The sequence below is a fragment of the Loxodonta africana genome, chromosome 22, assembly GCF_030014295.1.
Source record: "Loxodonta africana isolate mLoxAfr1 chromosome 22, mLoxAfr1.hap2, whole genome shotgun sequence".
NCBI lineage: Eukaryota > Metazoa > Chordata > Mammalia > Proboscidea > Elephantidae > Loxodonta > Loxodonta africana.
In genome coordinates this window covers 13772871-13791534 of record NC_087363.1, presented here as the reverse complement: position 1 = coordinate 13791534, position 18664 = coordinate 13772871, and the positions used below count along the sequence as shown (strand labels likewise).

The 18664-nt window shown below is 39.6% G+C and overlaps 1 protein-coding gene across 9 annotated transcripts in view; it reads right to left on the bottom strand.

Moving 5' to 3' along the window:
- Positions 1–18664, bottom strand: part of CFAP20DC (CFAP20 domain containing) — a 269680-nt gene that overhangs the window by 134258 nt on the left and 116758 nt on the right. For all 9 annotated transcript variants that reach the window (XM_023547565.2, XM_023547569.2, XM_023547566.2 and 6 more), the window contains one exon: positions 856–993. In XM_023547565.2, coding sequence (XP_023403333.1) covers positions 856–993 — 138 coding nt within the window. The remainder of the gene's footprint in view (positions 1–855; positions 994–18664) is intronic.

Genomic DNA, 18664 nt, shown 5'->3' with positions numbered 1-18664 from the left:
CAGAAAATATAAGGAAGGGCATTTTAGGCCAAAAGCACAGTCTTCTCGAGGCATGACCATGGGAAAGCCCGTAGTATGGTCAGAAAATCACATGTGGGACACAGGGCCAAAGTGTCTGGAGGGGAAACTAGACGAGGTATGGTTAAGGGAGGTTGGCTTTGTGTGCTTTCCCAAAGGTGTTGTTACACTTTATCTTCCAGGTAGCGGGAAAAGCAACAACCTGCTGCTGTGAAGTTCACTCTGACTCAACAGCGACCCCACAGGACAGAGTAGAACTGCCCCATAGGGTTTCCAAGGAGCAGCTGGTGGATTCGAACTGCCGACCTTTTCGTTAGCAGCTGAGCTCTTAACCACTACGTCACCAGGGCTCTAGATAGTGGAAAAGGCATTAAAAATTAAAAGTCTTTAATCAAAGAGCGAAAACATCACATTTCTGTTGCTGAAGGATAATTCTGACAGCAACGTGTGAAACTGACTGGAGGTTAATGCCTAGAAGATGAGTGATACTGGGGACCTGAACACTGGAAGTGGCATCAGTGGGACACGGAGGAAGACAGGTTTGAGGTATGTTTAGGGGGTACAACTGGCAGGGCTTGGAATTATACATGAAATGGAGAGGAACAATCAAGGATGTTCTGACTTATCATGTAAAAGTCCAAAAATACTTTAAAAAGAGACTTTAAATCTAAAAAAAAAAAAAAAATTCAAATAAGGACTTTTCACTGACAAGGGTCGATGTTTCTTAAGTGACCTTAATATTTAACCTCAAGCTTTAAAGCATTAGTGCAGACCTGTTTTTTCTTTCTTTGGTCCTATAAACAAACGTGCTTGTGAATTAGGTGCCCGAGTACATACCTGATTCTGCTGAACGCAGGGGATGTCCTCCAAATTTTATTTCAGTTTGGCGCAGTTTGGTCACGTTCAGCAGCTGTGTGACTTGCGGAACATCTGTTGTTAGCTGGCAGCTTCGCGGTATGATGTCTGTAGGTTCATCTGTTGGAAATGGAACACCATATACAGATGGATATAAAGACACTCATCCCGAAAATGTAAGCCATTTCTGCCAAATGGACATATTTTATAAGTAAAACCAATTAAAGTAAAACATTTTAGAGTGTGGCCCTGGGCAAATTATATTCAGTTTTCCAGTCTTGGTTTTCTCATCTGTAAAATGAGCATAATTTTACTGCCTACTTCCTAGGGTTGTAGAAACGATGAAATGAGTAACTGCAATAAAGGAGAGCATTTACTGGAAATAGTTTATGTTGTTTTCAGAACTAGATGTGTGGCTGCCAAGAAGACCCAGTTAAGTGTGATCCAATCAACATTCTGGGAGTATATCCAATCAATAAGTACAACAATATTACTGAATAATCTAAGTCCCCAGAGCCATTAGAGGAGTAAATTATTTTTTGGATTTTAATTCTGAAACAATTTTAGACTTAGAGAAAAGTTACAAAAATAGTACAGAGTTCCTACAGACCCTTTAACCATTTTCCCCTAATGTTACCTTTGACTACTTTTATATCTTACTGTCAGTATTACTAAAAGTAGTATTTTATTATTATAATTTGTATTTTTAATGAGATTTAATATCATTCATATATATTTCTTTGGGTATTTTAATTTTCTTTTCAGTAAGTTTTCCGTTCCTGTTCTCACCCATTTTAATATTACTCTTTTTTCTTATTTGTATGACCTCGTTTATTTTCCCTTGTAATTAGTAGCAAGTGGGCATGTAAGTTGGTACTAGTATCCCGGAAAGCAATTTTACTATATGTATATCAAAAGCCTTAAAAATGTCCAGATCGTTTTACTCAGGAATTCCACTTTCTGAACCTATTCTAAGGTTAAAAAACAAAAACAAAACACAAACCAGAAACTCAGACAAAAATCTAAATAAGTAGGTGATCTCAATTTCTGGAAAATAAACAACTTTAATCACCAACACTCGAGGACAGTTCTACACTTTACAGTGCTTCATGGACAGGACAAAAAAGAGTCACAAGAAGCTGTACTTACGAAGGTGTCTTAGTGATACAGGAAAGCCTCGGGATAAGAAGTTAAATGAAACGACAGATACAAAACTCTATGTCAGCTGTAGAAAATAAACATATAAAATCTCTGAATGGCAAAAGAATTAGAAGGAAATATACCAAAACGTAACATAACTTTAGGTGGTTCGGTTAGGCATAGCTTTTGTCTGCTTCATAAAGACTTTTATACATGCTTAATTTTTATGTGTGAAGTTTTCATTTTCAGAATCCAATGGAAATAAAATTTGTATGTATATATGTGCATGTCAGTAGTAAGAAAAATTCAACCAATCATCCCTCTAAAACAACCATACTTAAGTATAAACTCTTAACAAGTTTATAAAGGCAAATGATGTTAGATTTATGAGCACGCAAACCATGGCAATTTCCTAATTAGATCCTAATTTCCTAATCCTGAAAAGGAAAATGAATCATTTAACTAAAAACGTAAATACTCATTAGCAATGTAATAGTTTCCAAATGTCCTAATACTCCAAACAACAACAAAATCAAACCCATTGCCATCGAGTCAGTTACGACTCACAGCGAGCCTACAGGACAGAGTTGAACTGCCCCTTATGGTTTCCAAGGCTGTAATCTTTATGGAAGCAGACTGCCACATCTTTCTACCGTGGAGCAGCTGGTGGGTTCCAACCACTGACCTTTTGGTTAGCAGCTGCACGCTTCACCGCTCTGCCACCAGGGATCCTCCTAATTCTCCAGTCATTAAAAATTCACTAGGTTTATAAATTTTAGTTTTCAGGTGTTCTTTGTTCATCCATTCCTTGTCACAGACATTTAGAAAATCAAGATGAAGTAACTGAGTAAGGGAACTCTACTGAAATAGAAAACGTTTTGAAAAATAACTAACTCTAGATATTTATTTGACATATCATTTCAAACTCCCTTGAGTAGAAAAAAGATAATCTTCACATCAATGCCAATACCGATAAGCTAAGATTTTATACTCAAAGAGGAAGAGAATTCTGGAGGCCATTAAGAACAACGCTGTATTTTGATCCTACAAGGTTAAATCATTGCTACGTTAGCTTATAGAGCTTGTGTGGATGGTACAGGATAAAATAACATACAAAATTTAAAATGTATCCAAAACAAAACCTGAGTTTTCAACCAACAAGGGACAGGCAGCAAACTTTTATGAAGACAGCACAAGTCAGAGACTATTACAAAACTCCAATCTGAATCTTACGTGTCAGCAAATCAGATTCCACAGTAAAAGGTCCAAATCCCCCCCTACATCATCTTTCCTTTCTATACATTTGCTCTCCCTTTACACCCAGGGCTATCTCACTATTTACTGGATTATTCTTTAAGGAAAACTGTGGCAGTATAAAACCTGCAATAAAAGGAGAAATCAAAGGAACACTACCCAGCACTGGGTTTGTTTGGGCTCTCAAACTTTCTCTGAGACTGACTTAGCAGAGGAATACTTGGTTTCACAAAACTGAGACTGAAGCCCCTTTCCAAACCATGAAGCAGCTTACCGACCATCTGGATGTTGTGATAGACCTAGATGGAAGTTAACTCATCTCCCACAACTAACCACCCCCTTCTCCATGTCCAATTACTAAGTCACCTTATTTTATTTTTTCATTGACAGCTTAATTTAAAAATAAGGAGCTAAAATAGCACAGATCATACACAAATATTAAATAATGTTTTACTCTGAGTACACAGAGGGGATAGTCTCTTCATTCATTTACTCATTCTATCATTCAGCAAATACTTACTAAGCCTCTACTATGTGCCAGGTACTACCTAGTAGCTGGAACTGTAGTGGCTAACAAGAGTGACCTTGCCCTCTTGAAGCTTACACCTAGCAAAGAATATGGAATAAAGCAAATCATAACAGTTATTTGTTAAGTGGTATAAAGGAAAAGTTCAAAGTGTTATGAAACAGCATAATGGGGAACTCTAAGAGCACGGGGTGTCCTGAAAAGTCTTCTCTGATAAAAAGACATTTAAGCTGAATCATAAAGGGTAAGTTGCAAGGAGCATGGCAAAATGGGGTAGGAGTGATCACTTAGGCAGAGGGAACAGAGCATTTGAAGACCCTGAAAGCAGGACTTTGGTGCATTCCAGGAGCTGAAAGACAGTTCTACCAAAGGGTTGCTAGAGTGGGAGAGAATGGTGGGACAATCTCAGTGATATCCTTAGTACAGCACCGGGTTCAAAGAGGATGCTTAGTATATTGTCATGGACAAAAGCCACTTAATGACATCTGAACTAGACAAAATGCAGCTGCCAAGTCTTCCATTCTTCTTCTTCAGTTGTTCTCTGTTCAGCTGTATCCTGACAAGTATTCCATGAACATTTAATTGTATATCACAACTTTCTCGCCAGATGACAACAAATCCAGCTGTCAGATACTAAGGGACCTGGGACTTTCTGCATTGTTTTTTCACAGAAGTTCTATCTTCTGGAAGGGACTGTGTATGCAAACACACAGATTGCCTGATTACTGTCTGAAAAATGGCACCGTCCGATCTCAACTGATTTTGCTAACAAATATGAAAGAACATAATGTTGGCTGGAATGGTTGGTTCAGAATCGCAAAATGCCACATGAAGGAGAAAGCTATGAGGAAGTGGACAGATTTGCTCACGTAGAATCCAAACACAACCAGATGGTAGTTTTTTTTTTTTTAATGTCTTTGCTCCCAGTATAAGTTACTGTATTATCGGAATGTTTCAGTGACTCTGTAACCCAAGTTTGCCTTTCTTTGGGCAGAAAGCTATCATAAAACAAACCATTTTGTAGGTATTTAATACCTTTGATGTGGATCTTAACTAGCTTTAAAAATTAAATCATTAACTTTAATACATATAAGAAACTTTTTAAAAAATTATCATCTCCATTTTATTGGGGGGAAATGCCTTGTAAGTAGTGAGATTTATAGATCTACAGCAGTTTACGGCTTCTACAAATTCATGTAGTTTAAAAAAGGGCTAATGTTACAATAGTTCACTAGTCCTAGACTCATCTATCTTACTCTTATTTCTCTTATGAAGGGAAGAGTCTGCAGTGCCTAGTGCAGTGCCTTATTTATATCAACCTCACCTCTCTGAAACTGCCATGAGAGCCAAGTAGAAAACATAAATGTCTTTAACTGCCAAAATATTTCCAAAAAGTCTGTTGTTCATGCATTTGTGCACTTCCGTATTTATTCCAGGCCTGGCATGGATTCAGATCCCCGCGTTTATGGAGTTTACTGTCCAATGCAGGAGGACCTTAAGAAGCAGTATATCATACTGGTTAAGAGCACAGGCTCTGGAGCAAGGCACCCTGCCTCCACTACTCCATTAGCTGTGTGACCTTGGCACAGTAACTTTACCTCTCTGTATCCTACTTTCCTTATCTGTAAAAACCCAAGCACCCATTGGCGTCGAGTCAATTTTTACTCAAAGAGGCCCTATATGACAGAGTAGAACTGTCCCATAGGATTTCCAAGGCTGTAATCTTTATGATCCAAGGTGCACTGAAGGCACTGGCAAAAAACAAGGCTCCAGGAACTGATAAAACACCAAGTGAGATGATTCAACAAATGGATGCAAGGCTGGAAGCGCTCACTTGTCTAAGTCAAGAAATTCAGAAGACAACCATCTGGCCAACCGGCTAGAAGAGATCCATATTTGTGCTCACCCTAAAGAAAGGTGATCAAACAGAATGGGAAATTATCGAACAATACCATTAATATCGGAAACCCTGGTGGTGCAGTGGTTAAGCGCTACAGCTGCTAACCAAAGGGTCAGCAGTTTGAATCCACCAGGCGCTCTCTGGAAACTCTATGGGGCAGTTCTACTCTGTCCTATAGGGTTGCTATGAGTTGGAATCACCTCGATGGCACTGGGTTTGGATCATTAATATCACATGCAAGTAAAGTTTTGCTGAAGATAATTCAAAAGTAGTTGCAGCAGTACATCAACAACAAAGTGCCAAAAACTCAAGCAGGATTCAGAAGAGGACATGGATTGGAGGGAGACTCATTAACAATTTGTAATATGCAAATGATATAACCTTGCTTGCTGCAAGTGAAGAGGACTTGAAACACTTACTGATGAAGACCAAAGACTATAGACTTCAGCATGGATTATACCTGAACATAAAGAAAACAAAAATCCTCACAACTGGACCAATAAGCAACATCATGATAAATGGAGAAAATATTGACATTGCCAAGAGTTTCATTTTACTTGGATCCACCATCAATACCCATGGTGAAGTAACAGTCAAGAAATGAAACAATGTATTGCATTGGACAAATCTGCTGCAAAAGACCTCTTTAAGGTGTTAAAAAGACGTCACTTTGAGGACTAAGGTGTGTGTGACCCAAGCCATGGTATTTTCAATAGCTTTGTATACATGTAAAAGCTGGATAAGGAATAAGAAAGACTGAAGAAAAATTGATGCCTTTGAATTACGGTGTTGGCAAAGAATACTGAATACACCACGGACCCCCAGGAGAAGGAACACACCTGTCTTGAAAGAAGTACAGCTAGAACGCTCATTAAAAGCAAGGATGGTGAGACTTTGTCTCACTTACATTAGACATGTTATCAGGAGGGACCCGTCCCTGGAGAAGGACATCATGCTTGGTAAACAGAAGGTCAGCACAAAAGAGGAAGACCCTCAATGAGATGCACTGACACAACGACTGCAACAACGGGAAAACACAGCAACAACTGTGAGGACGGCACAGGACCGGACAGTGTTTCGTTCTGTTGTGCATAGAGCCGCTATGAGTCAGAACAAACTGGATGGCACCTAACAATAATCTTTATGGAAGCAAACTGTGACATCTTCTTAACGAGGAGCCACTGGTGAGTTCGAACCACCAACTTCTCAGTTAGCAGCCAAACACTTAACCAATGTGCCACTAAGACTCCTTTATCTGTAAAACAGGGATATAAAAATAGTCCTTACCTCGTAGGATTGTGACTATTAAATGAGTTAATATATGTAAGGTGTTAAGGATAGTGCAGTGCACAGTGTTATGTAAGTCTTCGCTGTTAATAATACACTAAAATTTTAGTAAATTCTTTACTTACAATGATGACAAAACCACCACAGCTTAGTATGTGTATTTTATAATAAACGGTTTTGATGTTTAAAGGGATAAACCTCAGCTACACCAAAAACCTGGCTATCCTAAATGACCTTAGAGTTTTTGAGTGATATGGTTCTATTATAAATGATATTTTACAATACTTACGTACAAAATATAATAGATAGTTTAATCAGAATAAGTCTGAGTCTTTCTATATAGACATTCAGTATGCATTTTTGCAGGATCTACCACTAGCTGCTGGACACCTCTCTCATACTGAGATCTTACGCCTTTTCTTGCCAGGTGAAAGCATTTTGAGTCCAGCTCCAGAAAAGAGTGGAAGCAGAACGTCCAACTGACAGGCTCTGGGTACAGTGTACACTCATATGACCTGGGGATGGGGAGAGAGGTAGGAAAACACTTCACAATGTTAAATATTAAAAACAACATGCCATTTTGGTTACTGAGGAAGGTAAACTTCAGAGTGTTGCTGAGGAAAGAACAGTCAGAGACTTAGCCTCAAGTTCTACCTCGTGTGACCTTGGCACAAGATGCCACATTTCCACAGGCCCTGTTTTGCTCATCTGTATAATTAAGCCATTGGATTACAAGACTTCTAAGGCCCTTCAGTGCTCAATGAGTCTATTAAGGCAAGACTCCAGTATTTCTAGTTTCTTCTGTGGCCTCTGAAAGGACAATTTTCCTCACAGTGCTTGACACTCAATAAAGATTTATTGACTAAAGACAATGAATAAATGAATAATTGCTCAAACAACCAATAAGTCAACCCTTAATTTATTAATTCATCGAACATTTACCAGTGCCAGCTCCTATGCTAGAGATAAAAATATGAGGAGACCCAGTCTATACCCTCAACGGCTTTCAGTCTGAAATCACGCCTTTAATTCTTCTCTTCTTCTTGCCTTTCTGCATACAAAACACATAGCCCGCAGTGCTGATATTTCAGAAAGACCACTGACCTGGGAGGCAGGAGGCCTGAACAATCGTCACTGACATAGCAAAGTCCCATGTTAACGGGGCATTGCTTGCTCTTATATCTTTCCTCTTCTCTTTTTGCTTCTCTGTCTCTCTTCTATCTGTCTATCCATATATTGTTTGTTTTTCTTTAAACACAGAACAATACAATTAATCAATAATTCAGTCACTCAGATGCCTAAAACTGTCAGTTCATGTTTCCTAAGGAGCCATAAAAGTAATAAACTGAACTGAATCAGCATACTCTACTACTTGTCCAGCATAAGTCATTTATTTCTCGGGACAAGTGAAAAACTGGTTAATTGCTTCTTGCAAGGTTCCAATAATTCACTTTTTATTTTATTCCACTGTGTAAACAGAGAACAGCAAAGGAATTAGGCAGAATTTCCTAGCTTAGGTGAGTTTAAGAAGTTCTAGAGTGAAATGGTTAACTTTTCTGGGCTGCTAACAGGCTGGAGGTTCGAGTCCACCCAGAGGCACCCCGGAAGAAAGGTCCTGGCAATCCACTTCCAAAAGTCAGCCACTGAGAGCCCTACAGGGCGCAGTTCTCCTCTGACGCACGTGGGGTTGCCACAAGTTGGAGTCGACTTGATAGCAACTGTGTTTTTTTTTTTTTGGTAGAGTGAAATGGTAGCAATTTAAATACAGTACTGAGCTCAAGTATTTTTTAATGGAACCCCAGTCATGAGATGTAACAAACAGGAAAAAAGTTGCCTACAATAACGGTCTTAACGTTGTGATGACCAATCTATCCTCACGGAAGAAAGTGACCTTCCTTCAGTAAGAAAGACAAAGGGACATCCATCATTCATTGTAATACAGTCATCTCCAACCCAGTCAGTCACCAAATCTTCTGCCTTTTCTCTCTCTCTTCTATGCTTCCACGAGAGGCATCACACTACAGTAATTAGGAGTACAGACTCTGGGGCCCTCCTGCCAGGGTTCAAATTCTGGCTCTACTGCTTACCAGTAGTGTGACACTGGGAACATTACTTGATTTCTCTGTTTCAGTTTCCCCATAACTTTGTCATGATCATTAATGTGCTAGGAACAGTGTCTAGAACACATCCAGCAGTTAATGCTGCCATCATCATCTTCACCACCATCATTGGCATCGCTTCTGGTGCCAACCTTCTTGACCAGGGATGCTCAATTTACCCTGTACTATGTTATCCTTGGAAACCCTGGTGGTGCAGTGGTTAAGAGCTATGGCTGCTCACCAAAAGCCTGGCAGTTCGAATCCACCAGGTGCACCAGGAAACTCTATGAGGCAGTTCTACTCTGTCCTGTAGGGCTGCTGTGAGCTGGAATTGACTCGATGGCAACAGGCTTGGTTTTTAGGTTTGTTATCTTTGTCCTATTTTATATAGTGGTCTTCATAATGAACTCTTGTATTGGTAACTCCTCTAGTGTCTGTCATTACCCAGTGAACTCTGTGGACAGGACGCTTGCCCTACATCTTTATGTCACCCACAGCACGCAGCACAGCAGTGTGATATTACATTACACCCCCTGTCCCGCCACATTGCGCACTGAACTCCCTCTTCCTAGAACACAGCAGATCCTTTCAGACCGCCATGCCTTCGTACGTATGTGCTTTTCCCTTTGCCTGAAACGCATTCTCTTCTTGTTCGCTTTCACTGCTTGGGAAATTAGTACTTTTCCTTCAAAACGCAGTTTGAAAGTTAATTTCTCTAAGTTAATATATCCCAAACATTGGTCTATGGACAGTCACTGTTGCATGAAGTAATTTCCTTTTGTCTGTGGTAAAATTTTCAGCCTTTACTCTGAAATTAAGATCTTCCATTTTTGTGTGTGTGTTTAAATGTCCTTTCATACAATCAGTTTACAGTTTTTCTTGTTTGTTGGTTTTAATATTTGGATTTGGCAAATTCAAAAGTTGGCACTGTACATTAATCCTCAAGTTTTCTTCTGAGAACTAGGCAAGTCTGTAGAATCCAAAGCGCCTAACCAAATAGCTCTCCCAGGTAAGGAGCAAGTGCTCCAGACTCTCCTCCTCCCACTGCTCTTTAAGCCCAGTAGTTAATGTCCGTTTCCTTGAAGCATGGCTGCGGGCATTCCAGGGCCTAGCCAGACCCTGACATATAGAAGGCACATAACAAACGCTTAGCATCTGCATACTGCACTATAGTTTATAATGCCTTCCCCATGTATCTTTGTATTTGACTGGATCTTCACAAGAATCTTATAGCAATTAATGAGAAAACAAGGTTCAAAAATATTCAGGATGCACACCAAACCACTAAGTTGGTAAATGATCAGAGCAATGGACCCATGGGAACATTAATCCATGCCTTTGGGCTCTAGGACGTACTTTCCACCATTCGTCTGTCAGTTTGTCGTACTCTGGTGAGGCTTGTGTGTTGATGTAATGCTCGAAGTAATGCCACTAGTATTTCTAATGCCAGCAGGGTCACCATGATGAACAGGTTTCAGTGGAGCTTCCAGACTATGACAGACCTGATGATCTACTTCTAAAAAACTTGGCCAGGGAAAAGCAGTGGAACATTGTCTGATACAGTGTCAGAAGATGAGCCTCTCAGGTTGGAAAACATTCAAAATACAACTGGGGAAGAGCTGCCTCCTCAAAGTAGGGTCGACCTTAATGATGTGGAGGAAGGAGTAAAGTTTTTGAGACCTTTCATTTGCTGGTGTGGCACAACTCAAAATGAGAAGGAACAGCTGCAAACATTCATTAATAATTGGAACGTGGAATGTACAAAGTAATGAATCTATGAAAATTGGAAACTGTCAAAAATGAAATAGAATGCATAAACATCGATATCCTAGGCGTTAGTGAGCTGAAATGGACTGGTATTGACCATTTTGAATTGGACGATCATATGGTTTACTATGCTGGGAATGACAAATTAAAGAGGAACGACATCAAATTCATCATTAGAAAGAACATTTCAGGATCTATCCTGAAGTACAAGGCTGCCAGTGATAGGAAAATATCCAAATTTCAATAATACAACCATTATTGAAATTTATGCAGCAACCACTAATGACAAAAATGAAGAAATTGAAGACTTTTACCAACTTCTGCAGTCTGAAATGGACCAAACATGCAATTAAGATGCATTGATAATTACTGGTGATTGGAATATAAAAGTCGGAAACAAAGAAGAAGGATCGGTAGGTGGAAAATATGGCCTTGGTAACAGAAACTACTTGAGAGATTGCATGATAGAATTTTGCAAGACCAATGACCTATTCATTGGAAAAATCTTTTTTCAACAACATAAACAGCAATTATACACGTGGACTTTGCCAGTGGGAATATACAGTAATTAAATAGACTATATCTATGCAAAGAGACGATGGAGAAGCTCAATATAATCAGTTAGAACAAGACCAGAGACCGAATGCAGAACAGACTATCAACTGCTCATTTGCAAGTTCAAGCTGAAGCTAAAGAAAACTGAAACAAGTCCACGAGAGCCAAAGTACGACTTTGAGTTTAACATATCTGAATTTAGGGCCATCTCAAGAACAGATGTGATGCACTGAACACTAATGATCGATGACCAGACATGTTGTGGGATGACATTAAGGACATCATACAACAAAAGGTCATGAAAAAGACAGGAAAAAAAGAAAAGAACAAAACGGATGCCAGAAGAGACTCTGAAACTTGCTCTTGAATGTTGAGTAGCTAAACTGAAAGGAAGAAATGATGAAGTAAAAGAGCTGAACAGGAAATTTCAGAGAGTGGCTCAAGAAGACAAAGTAGAGTATTTCAACGAAATATGCAAAGACCTGGAGTTAGAAAACCAAAAGGGAAGAATATGCTCAGCATTTCTCAAGCTGAAACACCGAAAAAAAAAAATTCAAGCCTGGAGTTCCAATATTGAAAGATTCTATGGGCAAAATATTGAACGATGCAGGAAACATCAAAAGAAGATGGAAGGAATACATAGTCACTGTACCAAAAAGAACTGGTTGACATTCAACCATTTCAAGAGGCAGAATATGATCAAGAACTGATGGTGTTGAAGGAAGAAATCCAAGTTGCACTGAAGGCATTACAGAAAAACAAGTCTCCAGGAATTATAAGAATACAACTGAGATGTTTCGGCAAATGGATGCAATGCTGGAAGCACTCATTCGTCTACGCCAAGAATCCTGGAAGACAGCCACCTAGCCAACTGACTGGAAGAGATCCATATTTATGCCCATTTCAAAGAAAGGTGATCCAACAGAATGCAGACATTACTGAACAATATCATTAATATCACACACAAGTAAAATTTTGTTAAAGATAAGTCAAAAATGGATGCATCAGCACATTGACAGGGAACTGCCAGAAGTTCAAGACAGATGCAGAAGAGGATGTGGAACCAGGGATATCGTTGCTAATGTCAGATGGATCTCTGTGGAAAGCAGAGGATACCAGAAAGATGTCTACCTATGTTTTACTGACTATGCAAAGGCATTTGACTGTGTGGATCATGCCAAATTATGGATAACATTGTGAAGAATGGGAATTCCATAATACTTAATTGTGCTCAGGTGGAACCTGTACATACATCAAGAGGCAGTCATTTGAATAGAACAAGGAGATACTCTGTGATTTAAAACCAGGAAAGGTGTGTGTCGGGTTGTACTCTTTCACCATCCTTGTTCAATTTGTATGCTAAGCAAATAATCTGAGAAGCTGTACTATATAAAGAATAACAGGTTATCAGGATTCATTAACAACCTGTGATATGCAGATGACAACAACCTTGCTTGCTGAATGGGAAGGCTTAAGCACTTATTGATGAAGACCAAAAACTACAGCCATCAGTATGGATTATACCTCAACGGAAAGAAACAAAAATCCTTACAATTGGACCAATAAGCAACACCATGATAAACAAAGAAAATATTGATATTGTCCAGGATTTCATTTTACTTGGACCCACCATCAATACCCATGGAAGCAGCAGTCAAGAAACCAAACGACATATTGCATTGGGCAAATCTGTTGCAAAAGACCTCTTTAAAATGTTAAAAGGCAAAGATGTCACTTTGAGGACTAAGGGGCGCCCGACCCAAGTCATGGTATTTTCAGTTGCTGCATATGCATGCAAAAGCTGGACAATGAATAAGAAGACCAAATAAGAATTGATGCTTTTGAACTATGGTGCTGGCTTTCAGAATACTGAATATACCATGGACTTTCAGCAGAATGAACAAATCTGTCTTGGAAGAAGTACAGTCAGAAGGTTCCTTAGAAGCAAGGATGGTGAGACTTCATTTCACATACTTTGGACATGTCATCAGGAGGCATCAGTCCCTGGAGGAGGATATCATGCTTGGTAAAGTAGAACGTCGGCGAGAAAGAGGAAGACCTTCAATGAGATGTATTGACCCAGTGGCTGCAACAATGGGCTCAAGCATAACAACGATTGTGAGGATGGCGCAGGACTAGGCAGTGTTTCATTCTATTATACAAAGGGTAGCTATGAATCAGAACCTACTCGACACTAGCTAACAATAACATACAAACAATAGCCTTATAGTAACATTCCTTTTTTGGAAAAAAGGTGATTCAGCCCTGGCTGAGAAATTAGATAACAAGATGGAAGAATTCAGCTGAGGAACAAAAACTATAAAAAAAGAATCAATGGAAATTCTGAAATAAAAAAATTACAAATTAATAATGCTGAAGTATATTATTATTAATAAGTTGTACACCTGTAAAAAGCTGAATTGGCAAAAGTTGTCTGATATATTCATAACAACAACAACAAAAAAGAACAGTTGCTGGGGCTGCTTATATACAACCAAACACACCTCACAGTATTTGGTTCTCGGTTTGGAGGTTTAGGGTCATGGTTTCATGAGGTATCCCAGTTAATTGTTCTAATATTGCGTTTAGAGCTTCTATCTCCTAGTTCGTTGCATAATGCCTGGGGTCTTAAAAGCTTCAAAGTGGCCATCCAAGGTATAACAATTGGTCTGTGTTCTCTTGGAGCAATAGAGAAAGAAGGTGAGTCAGGAAAAGGAGGGAGAAATGGAATGTGCAATGAATTGCTTCTATTAACAGCTGTCTCCTTTGCCATGAGGCCAGAAGAACTACCATTACTGAATGTTTTGATAAAAGATTACACAGGAGAATCCTGACCAAAGGGGGTAAAATGGAGAAGAGAATTTCAGATTCTCATGGACTCTAGAGTTTCTGGAGCCATTGAGGCTGGATGAACCCCCGAAACTGTTGTCCTGAAATAATCTTTAGACCTTAAATCAAAAACATTCCTGAAATCTTCTTAAAGATTTCAATACCCACTGCCCTTGAGTCGATTCTGACTCAAAGCAATCCTATAGGACAGAGCAGAACTGCCCCACAGGGTTTCCAAGGAGTGCCTGGTGGATTCAAACTGTTGACCTTTTGGTTAGTACCTGCAGCTCTTACCCACTATGCCACCAGTTTAGCTCAATTAGTAAAGAATGTCTGCCTTGAGCATTGTGCTCTTTTAAATCTATCTATACAGGATGAAAGCTGTGCGGCAGGGCTGTATTCTTTCACCATACCTATTCGATCCGTATGCTGAGCGAATAATACGAGAAGCTGGACTATATGAAGAAGAATGGGGCATCAGGATTGGAGGAAGACTCATTAACAACCTGTGTTATGCAGATGACACAACCTTGCTTGCTGAAAGTGAAAAGGACTTGAAGCATTTACTAATAAAGATCAAAGACCACAGCCTTCGGTATGGATTGCACCTCAACATAAAGAAAACAAAAATCCTCACAACTGGACCAATGAGCAACATCATGATAAACGGAGAAAAGATTGAAGTTGTCAGGGATTTCATTTTACAAAGATGCATTGCACTAGGTAAATCTGCTGCGAAAAGACCTCTTTAAAGTGTTGAAGGGCAAAGATGTCACCTTGAAGACTAAGGTACGCCTGACCCGAGCCATGGTATTTTCAATCGCATCATATGCATGTGAAAGCTGGACAGTGAATAAGGAAGACCGAAGAAGAATTGACGCATTTGAACTGTGGTGCTGGTGAAGGACGCTGAATATACCATGGACTGCCAAAAGAACGAACAAATCTGCCTTGGAAGAAGTACAACCAGAATGCTCCTTAGAGGCAAGGATGGCGAGACTGCATCTTGCATACTTTGGACATGTTGTCAGGAGGGATCAGGCCCTGGAGAAGGACATCATGCTTGGCAGAGTCCAGGGTCAGCAGAAAAGAGGAAGACCCTCAATGAGGTGGATTGACACAGTGGCTGCAACAATGAGCTCGAGCATAAGGATTGTAAGGAAGGCGCAGGACCGGGCAGTGTTTCGTTCTGTTGTGCGTAGGGTCGCTATGAGTCGGAACCGACTCGACGACACCTAACAACAACATATGTGAGGAAACTGACAACAGTAGCTTGAAAGATTAGATAGGAAACTTTGGTGGCAGTGAGTTTATATTAACGAGGGAGGAATAATTTGGAAAAGGAGAGTGAGAATGCTTCCACAACGCGAAGAATGTAATCAATGTCACTGAACTGTACGTGTGAAATTGTTGACCTAGTGTTTGTGCTGCTGTGTATATTCTCAATGACAAAAAAATAAAAAATTACAAAGCAAAAAAAAATTGCTGAAATATGCATTCATTCAGCTCCTAGATAAATACTCACAGAAATGCCTACACAGATGCTTTAAGAGACTCACAGAAGAATGTTCAAGTAGCATTATTCATAATAGCCTAAAATGAATAACTACATTGTGGTGTAGTCATACAATGACCTAGTATAACATAATGAAAATAAGGAAACTACTGTTATGTGCAACCACATAGATGAATCTCACAAACAGTATTTTGTGAAAGAATGCATATGTGAAATAATATGTATTCTATCATTTCACAGAAACTGTGGTGGCTTAGTGGTTAAGAGCTATGGCTGCTAACCAAAAAGTCAGCAGTTCGAATCCGCCAGGCACTCCTTGGAAACCATATGGGGCAGTTCTACTCTGTCCTGTATCCATCGCTAGTTGGAATCAACTCGAAGGCAATGGGTTTGGGGTTTTTTTTTTTTTTTTAAATATTGTTCCACTGATACAAAGTTCAAAAACAGAATAAATTAATCTCTGGTGTTAGAAGTCAGGATAGAGGTGACCTCTCAGAAGGAGAGGGTGGTGTCTGGGAGGAGACGTGAGTGGGGCTTCTAGGATGCTTGTAATGTTCTGTTTCTTGATCTGGGCGGTAGTTAAAGAAGTGAATTCACTTTACGGTAATTCCTCAAGCTGTATACTTATGATCTGTGCGTGTTTCTGTATGTAATAAAAGTTTCATAACATAATAAAATTTATAGTAAATACAACCCATTTCAAAAAAATGTTTGTTGAATTTAAGCAAGAACAAGAGACCTTTCTTAATCTCATTTTATAGATACAGTGCCTTTCCTTAACTCTGAAATAAATTGCATATTCCCTACCATATGTTTCCTCTGGGTTCCTTCTTCCTTTTGTTTTGGTGTCTGTCTACCATGCACCCAGTGTTCCTGATTTCAGAAGCTGTCTAGTTCAGTTTCTCCAGGGAACAAATGTCCTGCCGCCTGGTTGTATGGGGTTGGCGAGGGCAATCTGATGTTCTGTAGCAACCTGCCCAGAATTTTCAATTCCCCTGTTTTTAGCCTTACCCCTTACCGCTGCTTTTGGCAGTACTCTGTTTTTTTTTTGTTTAGTTTAGGACTGCTAATTGTTGAGCCTCTGCGGGGTTCTATGTTGTGAATCTGATGGGCAAGCACAAGGGTTTCAGCTTCCTCTGTTCTTCGATGTCATCTGTTACTCCTCAATCTTACAAAAATTTATCAATGTTCTGTCTGTTGTTGCCTCCTCTCCCATACTCTTTATCCTGGTGGGTTTATGTCCTTTTTATTCCTATATTATAAACTTAGTGAGGTTTGAGGAGGGAGCAGAGATAAAAACGTGTATTCAACCTACCATGTTTGAGCCATGCTTTTCCTTACCTTTATTTTTAAACATTAACCAGGTTATCGTTCACCTCCTGTGATCTGACATAGAATGCACGTATATTTCTATAAATTTTGGGTTTCTTTTTTTTATTAGTTGGGGATTACTTTTTTTTAAAAGAAAGCTTTCACCTTCTTATAAAGCCTTTAAGTGGACCACACTAGCTAGCTTGTGATCTCTTAGGGAGCTGTTAAGGCACTGCTGTGTTTTATCACCAAATGAAAGTTACAGGCAGTGTTCTGTCCCACAGGGTGAGTCACAGGCGGTCTTCTCTAACACTCATCCAGATGGGGCACAAGTCTAAAGTCTAGATACAAACTTCTAAGAAATCACCTTTGCCATCTTACTTGTAGCCCTGCTTCCTAGGCTTCTAGAGAAAGTGATTTTGTAAAAATAATCCCATGTGAAAATCAAAGGTAAGCACCAGTATTCTCTCGATACTTGTGGTTGTTTAAAACCGTCATTGCGGGAGTCTGTGATGTCCTTTGGATTCTATACAGCTGAGTTACCTGCAGAGTATACCCATTAGTTATATTATGAATAACTAAATGTACCTATTGCCAGTCTCTCTAGAAATAACATGAGGGGTGACTCAACTCCCTTTCCTATTTTAACACGATCATTAAAAAATTAATATGACACCTCCCAAATGACTTTATGAAATACACACAGAATGGTAAGACAGTAGACATCTATAGAGCTTTTTGGTTGCCCAACATCTTTTGAACACCCTTTCTAATTTGGTGAATTTCCCACATAATGAGTCCTCCCTCCCTGCTTACCCAGCCTTCCTTGCTTCATGTGACCTAGGTTCCACAAATCAGACAGAGCCTATCAGACTTTGTTCAGTAGAGAGAAACATGAAGAAGGAATCCATTTCTGATGAGGGTGGCAGGAGAAACACCTGGTTTCAGAAGCAGTAGTAATTGAAATTCTGGAACCTTTAGCCCAGCACTATGGTGTGATTTTTGGAGTCTCTGCTAGGAGCCCTGGTGACGCACTGGTAAGAGCTCAGCTGCAAACCAAAAGGTCAGCAGTTTGAATCCACCAGCTGCTCTTCTTAGAAACCTTATGGGGCAGTTCTACTGTGTTATATAAAGTCACTATGGATCGGAATAGACTCGACAGCAAAGGGTTTAGTTTTTTGGTTTGCCCAGTGCTCGTAGCTATCGGGGGCGGAGGCGGGTGTCTTCCCTGAAGCACTCCTGTGCTGGGGGTTGGATTTGTTCTTGGCTATAGCTTCCAAGCCTGATTCTCTGGATCTCCTTGAGATTCTATGAACTGGCTCATTTCCTTAATTCCTCTTCTCTTTCAACCACCTAAAAAGGATTCTGTTGTTTGCAACTAAGAATCCTGAGAAATTCAGATGGCAAGTGCTATCATAAACAGAAAAGAAAAACAACCACAAAAAGAAAACTAATACTTTTTTGTGACATTCAGCTACAATAAAAATAAACACACGGTCTGGAAGAAAGAAATCAACATGATCGTGGCCAAATTTAATTTAGCAGACGTAAAATCAAACTGCTACCATGTACTCGTACTGTCCAAAGGCATGGGTAATTTTAAAAGT